We start from the raw sequence: 14,958 nt of genomic DNA on the forward strand, positions 1-14,958 counted from the left end.
ATAACGTTTTGAAACTATCGACTAAATGAGTAACACGATTTTGGAACTAATAAGATATTAAGATAAGTAATTCAATAAAAATGGTTTTATCATGACGGCACGGTTTTCAAACACCCTATCATGTGACATCACTAGATCCAGCCATAACGTTTAGGCCGGATTTGGGGTGTTATATATTTAATTCTTTTTAATAATATAAAAATTAAATTTATCTGTTTAATAATAGAGGTGCTATTTAATCCCATCACAATGTAACTATAATAGATGCTTTAACAAGTACTTTCATTTTTTTTATCATTTTATAGTTCCAATGAAATAATAATAAATTTGGAAGAGAAAATTACGAAAGTAAAATAATAGAAGGAAAAAAAATCAATAAAGTATTTACAAGTGTTTAAGGTTAACGTTTTAGGATTTTGATTGTTCAAAGTTTGTGCCCGTAAATATGGTATGTAAATTTTGAATTGATGGAATTTATATAATTTGCAACTTATATTATAATTATATCATACTAATTAAAGTTAGTATAAATTATACTATAATAATTAAAAATCTAAACAAAAGAATGTAATGTAAAGGATGATAGAGCTAATGACAACTCTAGGAAACAAGATGGGGCTAACAAATTTTAATATACTGAAAGAAATATACTATTTGTAATTAAATTATGGGTAAGTTTTTATTTTGGTCACTTAACTTAAAAAGTTACACTTTGATCACTGAATTATTTAAAAATTTCATTTAAGTTATTGAACTATTTAAAATTTTTTATTTAAGTCACTAGTTGTTAAGTTTTTTTTAACAAAAGTTCTACCAACAAGCTTCAGGTAATAATTTGACGATCAGTATAGTAGATTAATACCTATGAACGAGTAGAAGAACAGACATACAATGTAAATTTTCTTATTTAAGATGGGATTAAATTCAGCTAGGAAATGCAAATACAATGTAATTCTGTCACACAAATACTTCATGATGATGAAAACAACAAGCATAGCTCTTTATTTACTTTTATCACAAAAGCACTCAAATGCGATTATAGAAATATAACACCATGCATGAATTTAGAGAGATAGCGACATTCGAAACTGAAAAAGGGATGACTGCACATCGATTTCATCAAAACCATTGAACTTCAAGGATTTCTTGTAGGTCATCCCTCGGTAGTTTGGTGGGTGAGACTCATCGATGAACTCTGGTGTTGGAGCTACAAATGTGTCCAATGAAGGTCCATGAAGTGTCGCCATTGAGATTCTTTTCACTTTGTTGTTATTTAGGATCACTTGATGTATATGACTCTTGTACTTCCCATTGGTTAATATCTAATTAGCACACAAGAATATAACATAAACTATTAGTACATCCTGCAATGAGCAAATGATAACGATAGAAAGACATACCTCAAGATGATCCCCAATACCGATGAAAATGGTGTTTCGGGGTAAGTGAACAGTGATCCAATTTCCTTTATGAGAGAGTATTTGAAGTCCCCCGTTAACATTTTGTATCAGGGAAACAAAAAAGCCCGGGTCCGTATGTTCCGCCAAACCGATAGAACCTTTGGATTGTAAAGATGGTGGATATAGATTCAAGATAGCCATGTCGAATCCTGCCTCCAGCTTGAATTCCTTCTCGATGTAGGTTTCTTCATGTCCCAAAATTGTCGAGATTGCTTTAGCTAAACCAAGTTCAACCTCATGCATCCCTTTCAAGTACTGTCCAATGGCATCTCTGTCAAATATGGATCAAAATCCACCATTTTAAGATATATATATAACAAAACTTTAAACAGTATTATAACATATGAGATGAATGATAGGAATAATGATTACTTGCAAATATCAGGTTTGCTAGGGCAATGATATTCAGGGTGTGTTACTATCTTTAGATTTTCTCTGTTTTCCCCAGCATCAGATCTTAAATACCACCTTATCCTATCCATGGAATTCTTCTTCAAGTACTCACTCCTCTCCTCCTGAAATCTGAAATACCCTTCAGTGCTCCTTCTACCACCCTTTCTTCAACACCATTTATCAGCTTCAAAAAGACAAAAAAAAAACCCTAAATTATATGGAAAAAGGCTACCATATACGTATATGTAAAAAAATGCAAAAAATAACTAATGTAATTAAGAAACAATGTTAGGTTTTCAAGAGTTTAAGATTTTGATAACCATAACTAGTTGATGTGTACATGCGTGTGTGTATTGGAAGTTCGTACATAAAAGAAACCAAATTCTTGGCATGCTTTTCCAAGGTGTTCCAAGGACTTAGCCCGTTCATTATGATCCTTGGAAAACAACAGAGTAATCAATTGTGGGGATTTCATCAATGAAGGAATAATCAAGGAGATGAGCAATAGCCTTGTTTTTCAAATCAAAGCATTCTTGACCAAGCATCCCAACCGAGTGAGCCATAGGGGAATAGAAACTGTGATGACAAGTTAAAAAGCAGAAATAAATATATTGAAGAGCTTCTTGAAAACGGGGAAGGTTGGATTTGCATGCAGGTTGGGATGCAGTTTTGCTCCTTTTATAGATCAACTCCGGGATCTACTATTTGCTGATTTTAATGTTAAAAGTTATAGTCATAAAAATGAATAGTAGTTCTTTTCTCTTAATCATTTTCAAAATTAAATAATTTAATTCATCCTTCCATTATTTCTTTTTTTTTTTCAATAAATGATATCTCACTTTTGTCAATAATTTAATTCACCGATTGTATATAAAATTGTAAATATTTTTTAAAATTTTTTATCTTTTTTTTGTAATTTTATATAATTTTTTTGCACTTTTATATGTTTTTTATAATAATTTTAATATTTTCCATTTTTTTAATTAATATAATTTTTTTATTTTCATAATTTATATATTTTAAGTCATTTATAATAATGTTTATAATTTTTGAGTAATTACAATATTTTTATAATTTTTTCACTTTTATATTTTTTATAAATTTATATATTTTTATGATTTTCTATCAATTTTATCATCTTTAATATTTTTTAATAATTTTAAGCAAAAAACCCTAAATTTCGTTACGTGGCACAATCCTAACGTGTTATATGGCGTAACAACCTCAAAAATGGCAACAATTACCCTTTAAAAGTTAACGGTTATGAAAAATCTAATTAATTCTATTTTTAAAGTTTAATGCTCAATTGAGTGAAAAAAAGTTTAGCGGAGTTTAATTGATTTTTTAAAAAAAACCAATGAAGATTGTCGAAACCATTTTTTTGAAAACAAGAATCGACTTTATATTTTGAAAATGAAAACGAAAAAACGGGAGTCGCCACCAATCTTTTTTGTTTAGGTGTGATCGGATCACCTAGAAATTTGGTCATTTTAATAAGACATTTTGATTTACTAAAACAATGATTTTGGTCTATGAAATTTGAGAAAACGGGTTCGGGAGTTGATTACGTACGAGGAAGGATTAGCACCCTCGTAACGCCCAAAATTGGTACCTAATTGATTAATTAATGTCTTAATGTCGAAATTTAAAAACTCGAAAAGAATTTAGAATACGATCCCTTTTTTATGTTGATCTATACTAGGAATTTGCTTGAGTAAATCAAAATGGATTCTAAAGACCTTGTCCCGAAGTAATAAGATGCCACATCCAATACGTTAGGACACAACATTTCAAACCCTCGAGAATAAGTTGGTCTTTTGATTTTCAAAATTCACGTGTTTTAATTTTAAAAGGTTATTCGGTCATTTGGATCAAACAAGAAAAATTGAAACCCAGTACGTTAGGGCACGATCTCTTGAATTTTCAAATACAGAACATTGCCTTATTTCGCAAAACTTTCATTTTTAACGAATTCGGGTAACAATTAATGCGACATGAATTTATAGTAAAATGTAAAAATAGATCATGTTAATATACGTAACAAAATAATACATGGATCGATATGAATGACAACAAGAAGGACAAGAACAAAATAAACAAACCGTAAATAAAATAATAAATAAAAATATCGAAGTCAAAGACCTATATTGTATAAATGAACAAACAAGGTGTCAAGCGATTTGAACAATAATAATATTAATCATAATGACGATGATATTAATAATAGTAATATAATAGTGAAGTAAGCAAAAGGCTAAAATTTTAAATTTATATATACATAAAAGGATATATATATAAAAATATGGTACGACCATATAATTGTATATAGAAATTTTAAAGTGAACAATTATAAAAGAAATACAATGATAATAATAAGGGTAAAAATAAGAATAAATGTAACACCCCGAATTTGGGCCTAGAAGTATTGGGCCTTGAGTGTGGGTCCGTAAGGAGGTTGTATATAGGTATTTAATTGTGCAATGAAATGACACAATTAAATGTTTGCTTTGGTGGTTAATAGCCCTGAGAAGTGTCGAAGAAATCTTGGGTTCGAACCTGGGCTTTAGCAAAAAATTTGGTATTATGTGAATAAAACCCTGGATGCTTGGATGATGGCCTTTTAAATTATAGTGTGAAATAAATGACACAAGGAAGCATGTAGTCTAGTGGTTGTGGTGTCATTAAGGTTGCAAGGGAGCTTGGGTTCAAGTCTTGGCTCTTACAATTCATTTTGGTTTTCCTCTTAAGTGAATCTGGACGCTGGCACATATGTCTTAAAGTTAATTATGGACGTTTTTAACACAGAAAGAGCCTTTGGTGGAGTGGCAAGGTGGCATATTGTGTAACTATGAGGTCTGAGGTTTAAGTCTTGGGATGCGCAATAGAGCATTTATTTTGCTAACAGGGGGCGGCAAGAGTTGGTGTTGAATTTAAACTCTGATGTTAGAGGGATCCCACATCGGGAAGTTAACATAAGAGTGGATGCGAAGTTGGCTTTAAATAGAGAGAACTATGAGGAGAGTAAAAGTACCTTTCTTGGCTAATCCCTTTTGCTTTATGGCGTGCTCGTTTGGGTTGGGCGTCGGCTAAGAGTGTTCGGAGCGCGGATTAACTTCAGTCTCCTATCAAATGTGTATTTCTCACTACTCTAGCTGTAAGATGGCTACTTCGGGTTGAAAGGGGCTATGTGGGCCCAGTGGGCCTACGAGCCCAATTGGATAAGCTGTTTGATTGTGTAGTAAATATTGGACTAAGCTAGGTGAATCTCATATTTGTGGCTAGATTTGGGCTAAAAGGGCCACACGAGCGTGTGGGCCCATTTGAGCAGAGAATAGGCTTTAGGCCCATTCGTATTGTTATCCCTGTTTAGAATACTTTAGGTTACCAAATTACTGAAATACCCTCGACTTGTAAAATTACCAAAGTACCCTCGATTTACAGAATTACCCTTTTACCCTCGATTTATAGAATTATCGTTTTACCCTCGATTTACGAAATTACTGTTTTACCCTCGATTTATAGAATTACCGTTTTACCCTAGATTTATAGAATTACCGTTTTACCCTCGAATTATAGAATTACCGTTTTACCCTCGATTTACAGAATTATCGTTTTACCCTCGATTTATAGAATTATCGTTTTACCCTCGATTTACGAAATTACCATTTTACCCTCGATTTATAGAATTATTATTTTACCCTCGATTTATAGAATTACCGTTTTACCCTCGATTTACAGAATTACCGTTTTACCTTCGATTTACAGAATTACCGTGTTACCCTCGATTTATAGAATTACCGTATTACCGTTTTACCTTTAATTTACAAAATTACTGAAATACCCTTGGTTTACAAAATTACCAAAATACCCTCGATCAGGAAAATTACCAAAATACCCCTAGTTTGTAAAATTACCAAAATACCCCTGGTTTGTAAAATTACCAAAATACCCCTAGCTTGTAAAATTACCAAAATACCCTTGATTTGTGAAATTATCGAAATACCCTCGATTTGTAAAATACAGAAATACCCCTGTAGGGTAGAATTACTGAAATACCCCTGTATGGTAGAATTACTAAAATACCCCTATAGGATAGAATTATCGAAATACCCTTGTAGGGTAGAAATACTAAAATACCCCTGTAGGGTAGAATTACTGAAATACCCCTGTAGGGTAGAATTACTGAAATACCCTTGTATGGTAGAATTACCAAGATACCCTTGTAGGGTAAAAATACCGAAATACCCCTGTATGGTAGAATTACTGAGATACCCTTGTAGGGTAAAATTACCATTTTGCCCCTAGGGTGTTAAATGACTGTTTTTCCCTTGTGGGCAAGTGACTCACTTGGACTGTGTAGTTAACGGATTTGATTGTGAATATATGTTGGTGATATGAATGACTTGACTGTGACTGTTTGATTCAAATATGGGCATGATATTCTGATTTTGTATGTTGTATGCCATGACATGTGTATCTGTTGCATGGGATCTGGGTTATATTGATGGAGGAAGCGTTCTGGTAGCCTTGCTGTAATCTGGTGGCCTCGCCACATATATCTGTTCTGGTGACTTCGTCACAATATCTGGCAGCCTCGTTGCAATCTAGTGGCTTCGCCATATATATATATTTGTTCTAGTGGCCTAGCCACAATATCTATATCTGGTGACTTCGTCACAATATCTGGCAGCCTCGCTGCAATTTCTGTGGCGTGTAGTGGTTGGGTGGGTCGAGTAGTCTCCCTACATGGTGTAAGGTTGGTACGGGGGTGTATACTGCTGGATTGGGTTGGGTTTGCATTCACATTCTGATTCTGATTCTCTTACCTGATTCTGATTCTGATTCTGTTAATTGATTTTGATTCTGATTCTCATTTTGATTCTAGTTCTGATAATGTTCTTATTCTGTAATAGGCTAAGGCCCATATGGTACTATCTATTATAATGGGCTAAGACCCAATTGGTACTGAAACTGTAAGTAAGGCTGGGGCCAGACTTTTAATTCTTTTATATGGCTGACTGTTCCTTTTTACAGTAGGGGATTTCACACTGAGTTTTCATAAACTCACCCCGTTTATTAACCTTTTAGGTAATTTCCAGCCTTAGACGGATCAGAGCTGCGAGGGGCTCGGAGGAAGCCACACACACTGTTTATGTTACAAATTTGATTATTACTTTTAAATGTTTTTATGTGAGTTGTAGTAAAGCCGTTGTAATTTTCTGGATTTCAAGTTTGGAATTTTATTTATTGTTCTTATAATTGCTAGTATTAGAACACGGTTTTCCAAAGCAACTACTGTTGTTCAAAACATCACGTAACCGCAATTGTTTTTAAATTAAGCTTCTGCAATTGCCAAGATTTTTACAAAGTTGTTAAGAATATTATTCAGCTGAGGTTTTCTGACAAGGTTTAAAAAGGGTATAAGTTTTTAATTATTAATATGGGTTTTTAATGGAAACATGGTTTTCGAAAAACACTTCAATGTGACACGCCAGATTCGAGCCAAACTTCCAGGCCGGGTTTGGGGTGTTACGTTTACTGGTATCAGAGCCTAGGTTGCAACAACTCGGCTGTGGATTGGGTTTTCAAATGTTGAATTCTAGAAAATTATTTTCAACCACGTGGTTTGTTTGAAGTATTTCTCTTAAAAAGTGTGGCACACCGAGTCTCCGACACAAAACCTGTAAGTCTTCTGAATACTTTTGTCTGTTTAGAAATTGAAATACTGTGGATTCCTTAGATATTGGTCTGAATTTAAATTTGGTATTTATTTTATGTGGATGTGATGTTTGGATATAGAAATTGTATATATGTGTGATAAAGATGTGTCTGGTTCAGTGAATAAGTGTTGTATGTATGAGATATTTCAAGTTCTAGTTGAAGTGTGATAGTGATAGTAGGATCAAAGTGCGCAGCGGTAGCGTAGTGGGGTAGATGTTACACGACTACCCTGTTAGATAGAAATTTCGGGGACGAAATTTCTTTAAGGGAGGTAGAGTTGTAACACCCCGAATTTGGGCCTAGAAGTATTAGACCTTGAATGTGGGTCCGTAAGGAGGTTGTATATAGGTATTTAATTGTGCAATGAAATGACACAATTAAATGTCTGCTTTGGTGGTTAATAGCCCTGAGAAGTGTCGGAGAAATCTTGGGTTCAAACCTGGGCTTTAGCAAAAAATTTGGTATTATGTGAATAAAACCCTAGATGCTTTGATGATGGCCTTTTAAATTATAGTGTGAAATAAATGACACAAGGAAGCATGTAGTCTAGTGGTTGTGGCGTCATTAAGGTTGCAAGGGAGCCTGGGTTCAAGTCTTGGCTCTTACAATTCATTTTGGTTTTTCTCTTAAGCGAATCTGGACGCTGGCACATATGTCTTAAAGTTAATTATGGACGTTTTTAACATAGAAAGAGCCTTTGGTGGAGTGGCAAGGTGGCGTATTGTGTAACTATGAGGTTTGAGGTTCAAGTCTTGGGATGCACAATAGAGAATTTATTTTGCTAACAGGGGCGGCAAGAGTTGGTGTTGAATTTAAACTCTGATGTTGGAGGGATCCCACATCGGGAAGTTAACATAAGAGTGGATGCGAAGCTGGCTTTAAATAGAGAGAACTATGAGTAGAGTAAAGGTACCTTTCTTGGCTGATCCCTTTCGCTTTATGGCGTGCTCGTTTGGGTTGGGCGTCGGCTAAGAGTGCTCGGAGCGCGGATTAACTCCAGTCTCCTATCAGATGTGTATTTCTCACTACTCTAGCTATAGGATGGCTACTTCGGGCCGAAAGGGGCTATGTGGGCCCAATGGGCCTACGGGCCCAATTGGGTAAGTTGTTTGATTGTGTAGTAAATATTGGACTAGGCTAGGTGAATCTCATATTTGTGGCTAGATTTGGGCTAAAAGGGCCACACGAGCGTGTGGGCCCATTTGAGCCAAGAATAGGCTTTAGGCCCATTCTTATTGTTATCCCTTTTTAGAGTACTTTAGGTTACCAAATTACTGAAATGCCCTCGACTTGTAAAATTACCAAAATACCATCGATTTACAGAATTACCATTTTACCCTCGATTTATAGAATTACCGTTTTACCCTCGATTTATAGAATTATCATTTTACCCTCGATTTATAGAATTACCGTTTTACCCTAGATTTATAGAATTACTGTTTTACCCTCGATTTATAGAATTACCGTTTTACCCTCGATTTACAAAATTACTATTTTACCCTTGATTTACAAAATTACTATTTTACCCTTGATTTACAAAATTACTGTTTTACCCTCGATTTACAAAATTATCGTTTTACCCTCGATTTATAGAATTCCCGTTTTACCCTCGATTTATAGAATTACCTTTTACCCTCGATTTACAGAATTATCTTTTACCATCGATTTATAGAATTACTGTTTTACCTTTGATTTACAAAATTACTTAAATACCCTTGGTTTACAAAATTACCAAAATACCCTCGATTAGGAAAATTACCAAAATACCCCTAGTTTGTAAAATTACCAAAATACCCCTAGTTTGTAAAATTACCAAAATACCCCTGGCTTGTAAAATTACCAAAATACCCCTGTTTTGTGAAATTATCAAAATACCCTCGATTTGTAAAATATCGAAATACCCCTGCAGGTTAGAATTACTAAAATACCTCTGTAGGGTAGAATTATTGAAATACCCCTGTAGGGTAGAGTTACCGAAATACCCTTGTAGGGTAGAAATACTGAAATACCGCTGTAGGTTAGGATTACTGAAATACCCCTGTAGGGTAGAAATATTGAAATAACCCTGTAGGGTAGAATTATCGAGATACCCTTGTAGGGTAGAAATACCGAAATACCCTTATAGGGTAGAATTACCGAGATACCCTTGTAGGGTAAAATTACCATTTTGCCCCTAGAGTGTTAAATGACTGTTTTGCCCTTTTGGGCAAGTGACTAACTTGGACTGTGTGGTTGACAGATTTGATTGTGAATATATGTTGGTGTTATGAATGACTTGACTGTGTCTGTTTGATTCAAATATGGGCAAGATATTCTGATTTTGTATGTTGTATGCCATGACATGTGTATCTGTTGCATGGGATCTGGGTTATATTGATGGAGGAAGCGTTCTGGCAGCCTCGCTGCAATCTGGTGGCCTCGCCACATATATCTGTTCTGGTGACTTCGTCATAATATCTGGCAGCCTCACTGCAGTTTGGTGGCTTCGCCACATATATATATCTGTTCTGGTGGCCTAGCCACAATATCTGTATCTGGTGACTTCGTCACAATATCTGGCAGCCTCGCTACAATTTTTGTGGCGTGTAGTGGTTGGGTGGGTCGAGTAGTCTCTCCACATGGTGTAAGGTTGGTACGGGGGTGTATACGGCTGGATTGGGTTGGGTTTGCATTCATATTCTGATTCTGATTCTCTTACCTGATTCTAATTCTGATTCTGTTACTTGATTCTGATTTTGATTCTCATTTTGATTCTAGTTCTAATAATGTTCTTATTCTATAATGGGCTAAGGCCCATCTGGTACTGTCTGTTATAATGGGCTAAGACCTAATTGGTACTGAAACTGTAAGTAAGGCTGGGGCCAGACTTTTAATTCTTTTATATGACTGACTGTTCCTTTTTACAGTAGGGGATTTCACACTGAGTTTTCATAAACTCACCCCGTTTATTAACCTTTCAGGTAATTTCCAGCCTTAGACGCATCGGAGCTGCGAAGGGCTCGGAGGAAGCCACACATACTGTTTATGTTACAGATTTGATTATTACTTTTAAATGTTTTTATGTGGGTTGTAGTAAAGCCGTTGTAATTTTCTGGATTTCAAGTTTGGAATTTTATTTATTGTTCTTATAATTGCTTGTATTAGAACAAGATTTTCCAAAGCAACTACTGTTGTTCAAAACATCACGTAACCACAATTGTTTTTAAATTAAGCTTTCGCAACTTCCAAGATTTTTACAAAGTTGTTAAGAATGTTATTCAGCTGAGGTTTTCTAACAAGGTTTAAAAAGGGTATAAGTTTTTAATTATTAAGAAGGGTTTTTAATGGAAACATGGTTTTCGAAAAACACTTCAATGTGACACGCCAGATTCGAGCCAAACTTCCAGGCTGGGTTTGGGGTGTTACAATAAAACCAACCTATAAATAATAATAAATAAATAAATAAATAAACAAATAAATAACTATTAAATATTAACCAAACCAGTTTAATAGTATTATTATAATAATAATAATAACAGAAAATAATAAGAACGTTAATAATAATAATATATGTTAATAACAACAATAATATAAAAAAGGGAAATAATAATATACTAATAAGAATGATAATATAATAATAATAATAATAGTATAAGAAAAATAACAATAGTAAAATCATAATATTCATGCATAAACATTAATGTAGATATAATACATAAAATAATAACATAAAATGTAAATAAATAAATAAAAATAAGATAAATAACAAAATAATTATAGATGAAAATATGATAGTAATAAAAGTAATAATAATAACAATATAAATGATAATAATAATAAAAATAAAAGTAATAATAATATGTTAAGTTATAATAGTAAAATAATAATGATAGTGATAATATATATTAAGTGATAATAGTGGAATAAAAATAGTAATAATAATAACATATTAAACCAATTAATTTAGTTAAAACATTGAATATAACAAAAAAGACTAAAATGAACATAAAATGAAAAATCGGGGCCAATTTGAAAATAAATAAAGAAGGAAACCACTAAATCGAACACGCAAACAACAAAGAGGGACCAAATCGAGCAATAAACCCTCCTCTAAAACGCGCAGCATCGAGTAGGACCCGATTGAAATCCAAGCACAAATTTGGGGCGAAATTATAACCAAAAAAACTTAATTGCGAAATGATAAAAAGTGGAAGGACTTATTGGGAAAATATCTCATCTGGACAAAAACGCGCGGATCCCCTAGCGGGTCGGGTCACCTGCGCGGGTTGAGGGCCAAACGGCGCCGTTTTGTGGTCTCCAAAATCCCATCGAAACTACGTCATTTTATCCTTCTATATAATTCAAATTTAACAAAAAAAAGGGTTCATTTCTGCTGAAAAAAAAACTCAAGAGGGCCTTTTTCTTTTTCTCTGCTGGAGCTTCTGCGTAGATCATGGGTCCGGTCATCGAACTGACGTCATCCGCCGTGAGGTCGCCGTCGCGGTGGCCGGAAAATCGAAAAGGTACTTTTTCTCTTTTTTTTTTGTATTTTTTTAGGTTTATAATATACATATATATGCAAGTAAATAAATTCAAAAATAGGACAAAAATAAAAACTAAAATCACCTTAGTCCTTCGATTGTGATTTTGGTATTTTGGTTGCCTGATTTTGTGATATTCTCGTGCTTTGATGTTACTGGGTTTACAACTTTTGTTTATGTTTAAATCTATTTTTGTATTGATGAAAAGTTACCGCATGTTTTGTATTTGCAAAGAAAAAAATTTCCGAATCCTCTTTCTAATTTCGGCTTGGCTTTTTAACGCCAAGTTGCATGCATTTTCTATTATTATCTGTCTCTTCTCTACTTAATCTGTAGGTGCAAGTGGAGGTAGACTAGGGCGGTAGAGCAGGTGGTGGTACAGAGGTGGCAGTGGGCAGGTGCGGCTGGTGGCAGAAGGTGGTTGAAGACCTAGGATTTTTTTTTGTTTTTAAGTTTTGGGCCTCTTAGGTTTGGGCTAGTGTTTTTCAATTTTGGGTTTGGGTAGTTGGGGTTTAGGTTATTTGGGTTGGCTTTACTTGGGTTTAAATCTGCTTGGGGTTTAATAGGGATGTATAGGGTTTGGATCTTATTGGGCCCCGGGCAAATTTAGGGCTGTACAAAGATGTTATATACCCTTTTAACTTTAAAAAAATAGATTGAAAAGATTAAGATAGCCTAACTACCCACGGTGGTGAATTCTGCCATTAATGGAACATGAGATTATATTTAAAAATGGAAGACGTTGAGAAACAAGCAAAAGAATAGGAAATGGTTGGCTACAAGATCTACCTTAAGAATGACATATGATCAAATGCGTTGGGATTTCATTGATGCATCACTTCAGGTTGCAAGTATTCCAAACGTACTATGTATTGTTATTATGTCAGCCATCACAAATTCCATTATGCAGGTTTTGTGGAATGGAGTTCCAACATAAAAATTCCGGCTGGCAAGAGGTTTTCTCTATGTCCATGCAGAGGTGAAAACCCCACAAACACATAGGTACGGATGTATGTGACAGCCCTATTTTGACCCTAGCCGGGAAGTGGTTTCGGGACCGTTAAACTGAGTTACCGAAATATTTGAATATAATATTTTATGTCTAAAATATGTGTTTATGCCTGTGTGAATTTTTAAATGCTTTAATTTTTGCAAATTGATGTGAAATTATTTGAAAATGGACTTGTGTGAAAATTCTGAGAATGTGTTAGGTAAATTTTGAAATGGCCTTGTATTATGTGACTTTAAAACACAAGGACTTGCATGTCAAATTGACATTTTTTTTATATTGGCCAGCCATGTGGAATAATCATTGAAATGTATGTATTTTATACATATATTTGTATTATAATATAATTATAATTATATATGTTATTGGTGTTAAAATAAAATAAATAAAATAGTGAAAGGTGAAAAGAACAAGGCTTAGTTCATCTTTTGTTCTTCATTTGCCGAATATAGGAGGGAAAGCTAGGCTTTCGATCACTCTTTGTTTTTTGCTTGATTAAGGCAAAAATTTCATGTTATTTCCTTTGAATTTTTTTAAAGTGTGGTTGATAGCTAAGTATTTGACTTAGCCCATTTTGAAATTTTGAATTCTATGGTGATTTGGGCATTCGGCTATGTTATGGATGGTAAGAAATGGTGGTTGTTTTATGCTCTTATGAGTAAAGGTGGATAAGTGAGGTTTAAACTTGTTAGATATGCATAGTAGTGGTTTAGGTGCTTTGGGGAATTTTGGCTAACATGTTTGTGCTTACCGAAATTGAATTTGAGGTTTTGAGCATAATTTGTGTAACTTGTGAATGAAATACTTGAAATTATGAATTAGGAACATGAATTTAGTCGACTACTTAAGACAAATTGTCAAATAATGCTCAACATTAGTGTTATTTACTTAATAGGCAAATTGAGCTTATAATAGGTGAATTCGTGGGTATGGGGCAAAGTATTTATATTCGGCCATTAGCTAGATTTTGTTAAGATTTGGATAATTGAGAATTTAGTCAATATGCTTAAAAGAAGCTTTCATGGTTGCCGAATTGTAAAGTGAGAAGTTGCTAAGTAAAATTGATGTTAAAATCAATGAAATAGAGAATGGTAGGTTTAATTGAAGAAGTCATGCTTTGTGTGCCTTATTTGCTTATTGAACATTCAGCTTTGTCCCTAGAGAATGAATGAATTGATGATAATTGTTTATGGGAATTAGCTTTGCCATGTTTATGTTAATAAGATGAGAAATGAATTAAGATGGTCCTAGTGTGCCGATTGTGAGCTAGGAAATTGAGTTAAAGATAGAAGATAGTGAGTAAATATTTCATAGACATTTTTGACACTTAAGTTCACATGAATTTAAACTTACTAAGTGATCACATATTCGGCTCTTGGTGATTATTATGTCATGAATAATGAGTTTGATTAAAAGATTATGTAAACTTGATCTAATCAATAATTTAGTTGTGACTTGTAACATAGTTGTATTTGGCCGAATGTGTATGTAAAGGAAAATTGTGTGTGTGTCATATTGGAATGAAAGTGTAATTATTGAATGAGAGGTATGAATAAGGTTTAATATAATTAAACTTGTTTAACATAGCTCAAGAGCATAGAGGGGCAACATCGGATAAGGGAAAAGCTAAAGTCACGGAATAGCCAACCCGAAATTTGTTCAGAAGGATACAAGGTAAGTCTTTAAGTAATGGAACTTAGCTTATGATTTGATAAAATCATGATATATAAGCATAACAAATAAATTGTGACCTAATGGTTCTACTTGAATTACGTAGTGAGATAAATAATTTGTGCATATGACTTGTAGCCAAATGGTTATAGAAATCATGTTGGATAGCGAAACGAAATCGTGT

The 14,958-nt window shown here is 33.8% G+C and overlaps 1 protein-coding gene across 1 annotated transcript; it reads right to left on the minus strand.

Annotated features, from left to right (window-relative positions):
* Positions 1 to 1,064: 1,064 nt before the first annotated feature.
* Positions 1,065 to 2,416, minus strand: LOC107942509 (2-oxoglutarate-dependent dioxygenase 19-like). Its single transcript, XM_016876187.1, has 4 exons — positions 2,303 to 2,416; positions 1,833 to 2,014; positions 1,401 to 1,731; positions 1,065 to 1,322 (listed from the first exon to the last, which is right to left on the minus strand). Exons 1-4 carry the CDS (start codon positions 2,414 to 2,416, stop codon positions 1,065 to 1,067), a joined length of 885 nt encoding a protein of 294 aa, XP_016731676.1.
* Positions 2,417 to 14,958: the final 12,542 nt, after the last annotated feature.

Source organism: Gossypium hirsutum, chromosome A02 (genome assembly GCF_007990345.1).
Source record: "Gossypium hirsutum isolate 1008001.06 chromosome A02, Gossypium_hirsutum_v2.1, whole genome shotgun sequence".
Lineage (NCBI taxonomy): Eukaryota > Viridiplantae > Streptophyta > Magnoliopsida > Malvales > Malvaceae > Gossypium > Gossypium hirsutum.

Excerpts from the sequence above, each read along its gene's own strand:
- LOC107942509 (XM_016876187.1), bottom strand. The coding sequence starts at position 2,416 with ATGGCTCACTCGGTTGGGATGCTTGGTCAAGAATGCTTTGATTTGAAA. Across the intron at positions 1,732-1,832 it reads AGCAAACCTGATATTTGCAA|AGATGCCATTGGACAGTACT; the intron begins GTAATCATTATT and ends CATATTTGACAG. Across the intron at positions 1,323-1,400 it reads GTATTGGGGATCATCTTGAG|ATATTAACCAATGGGAAGTA; the intron begins GTATGTCTTTCT and ends TGTGCTAATTAG.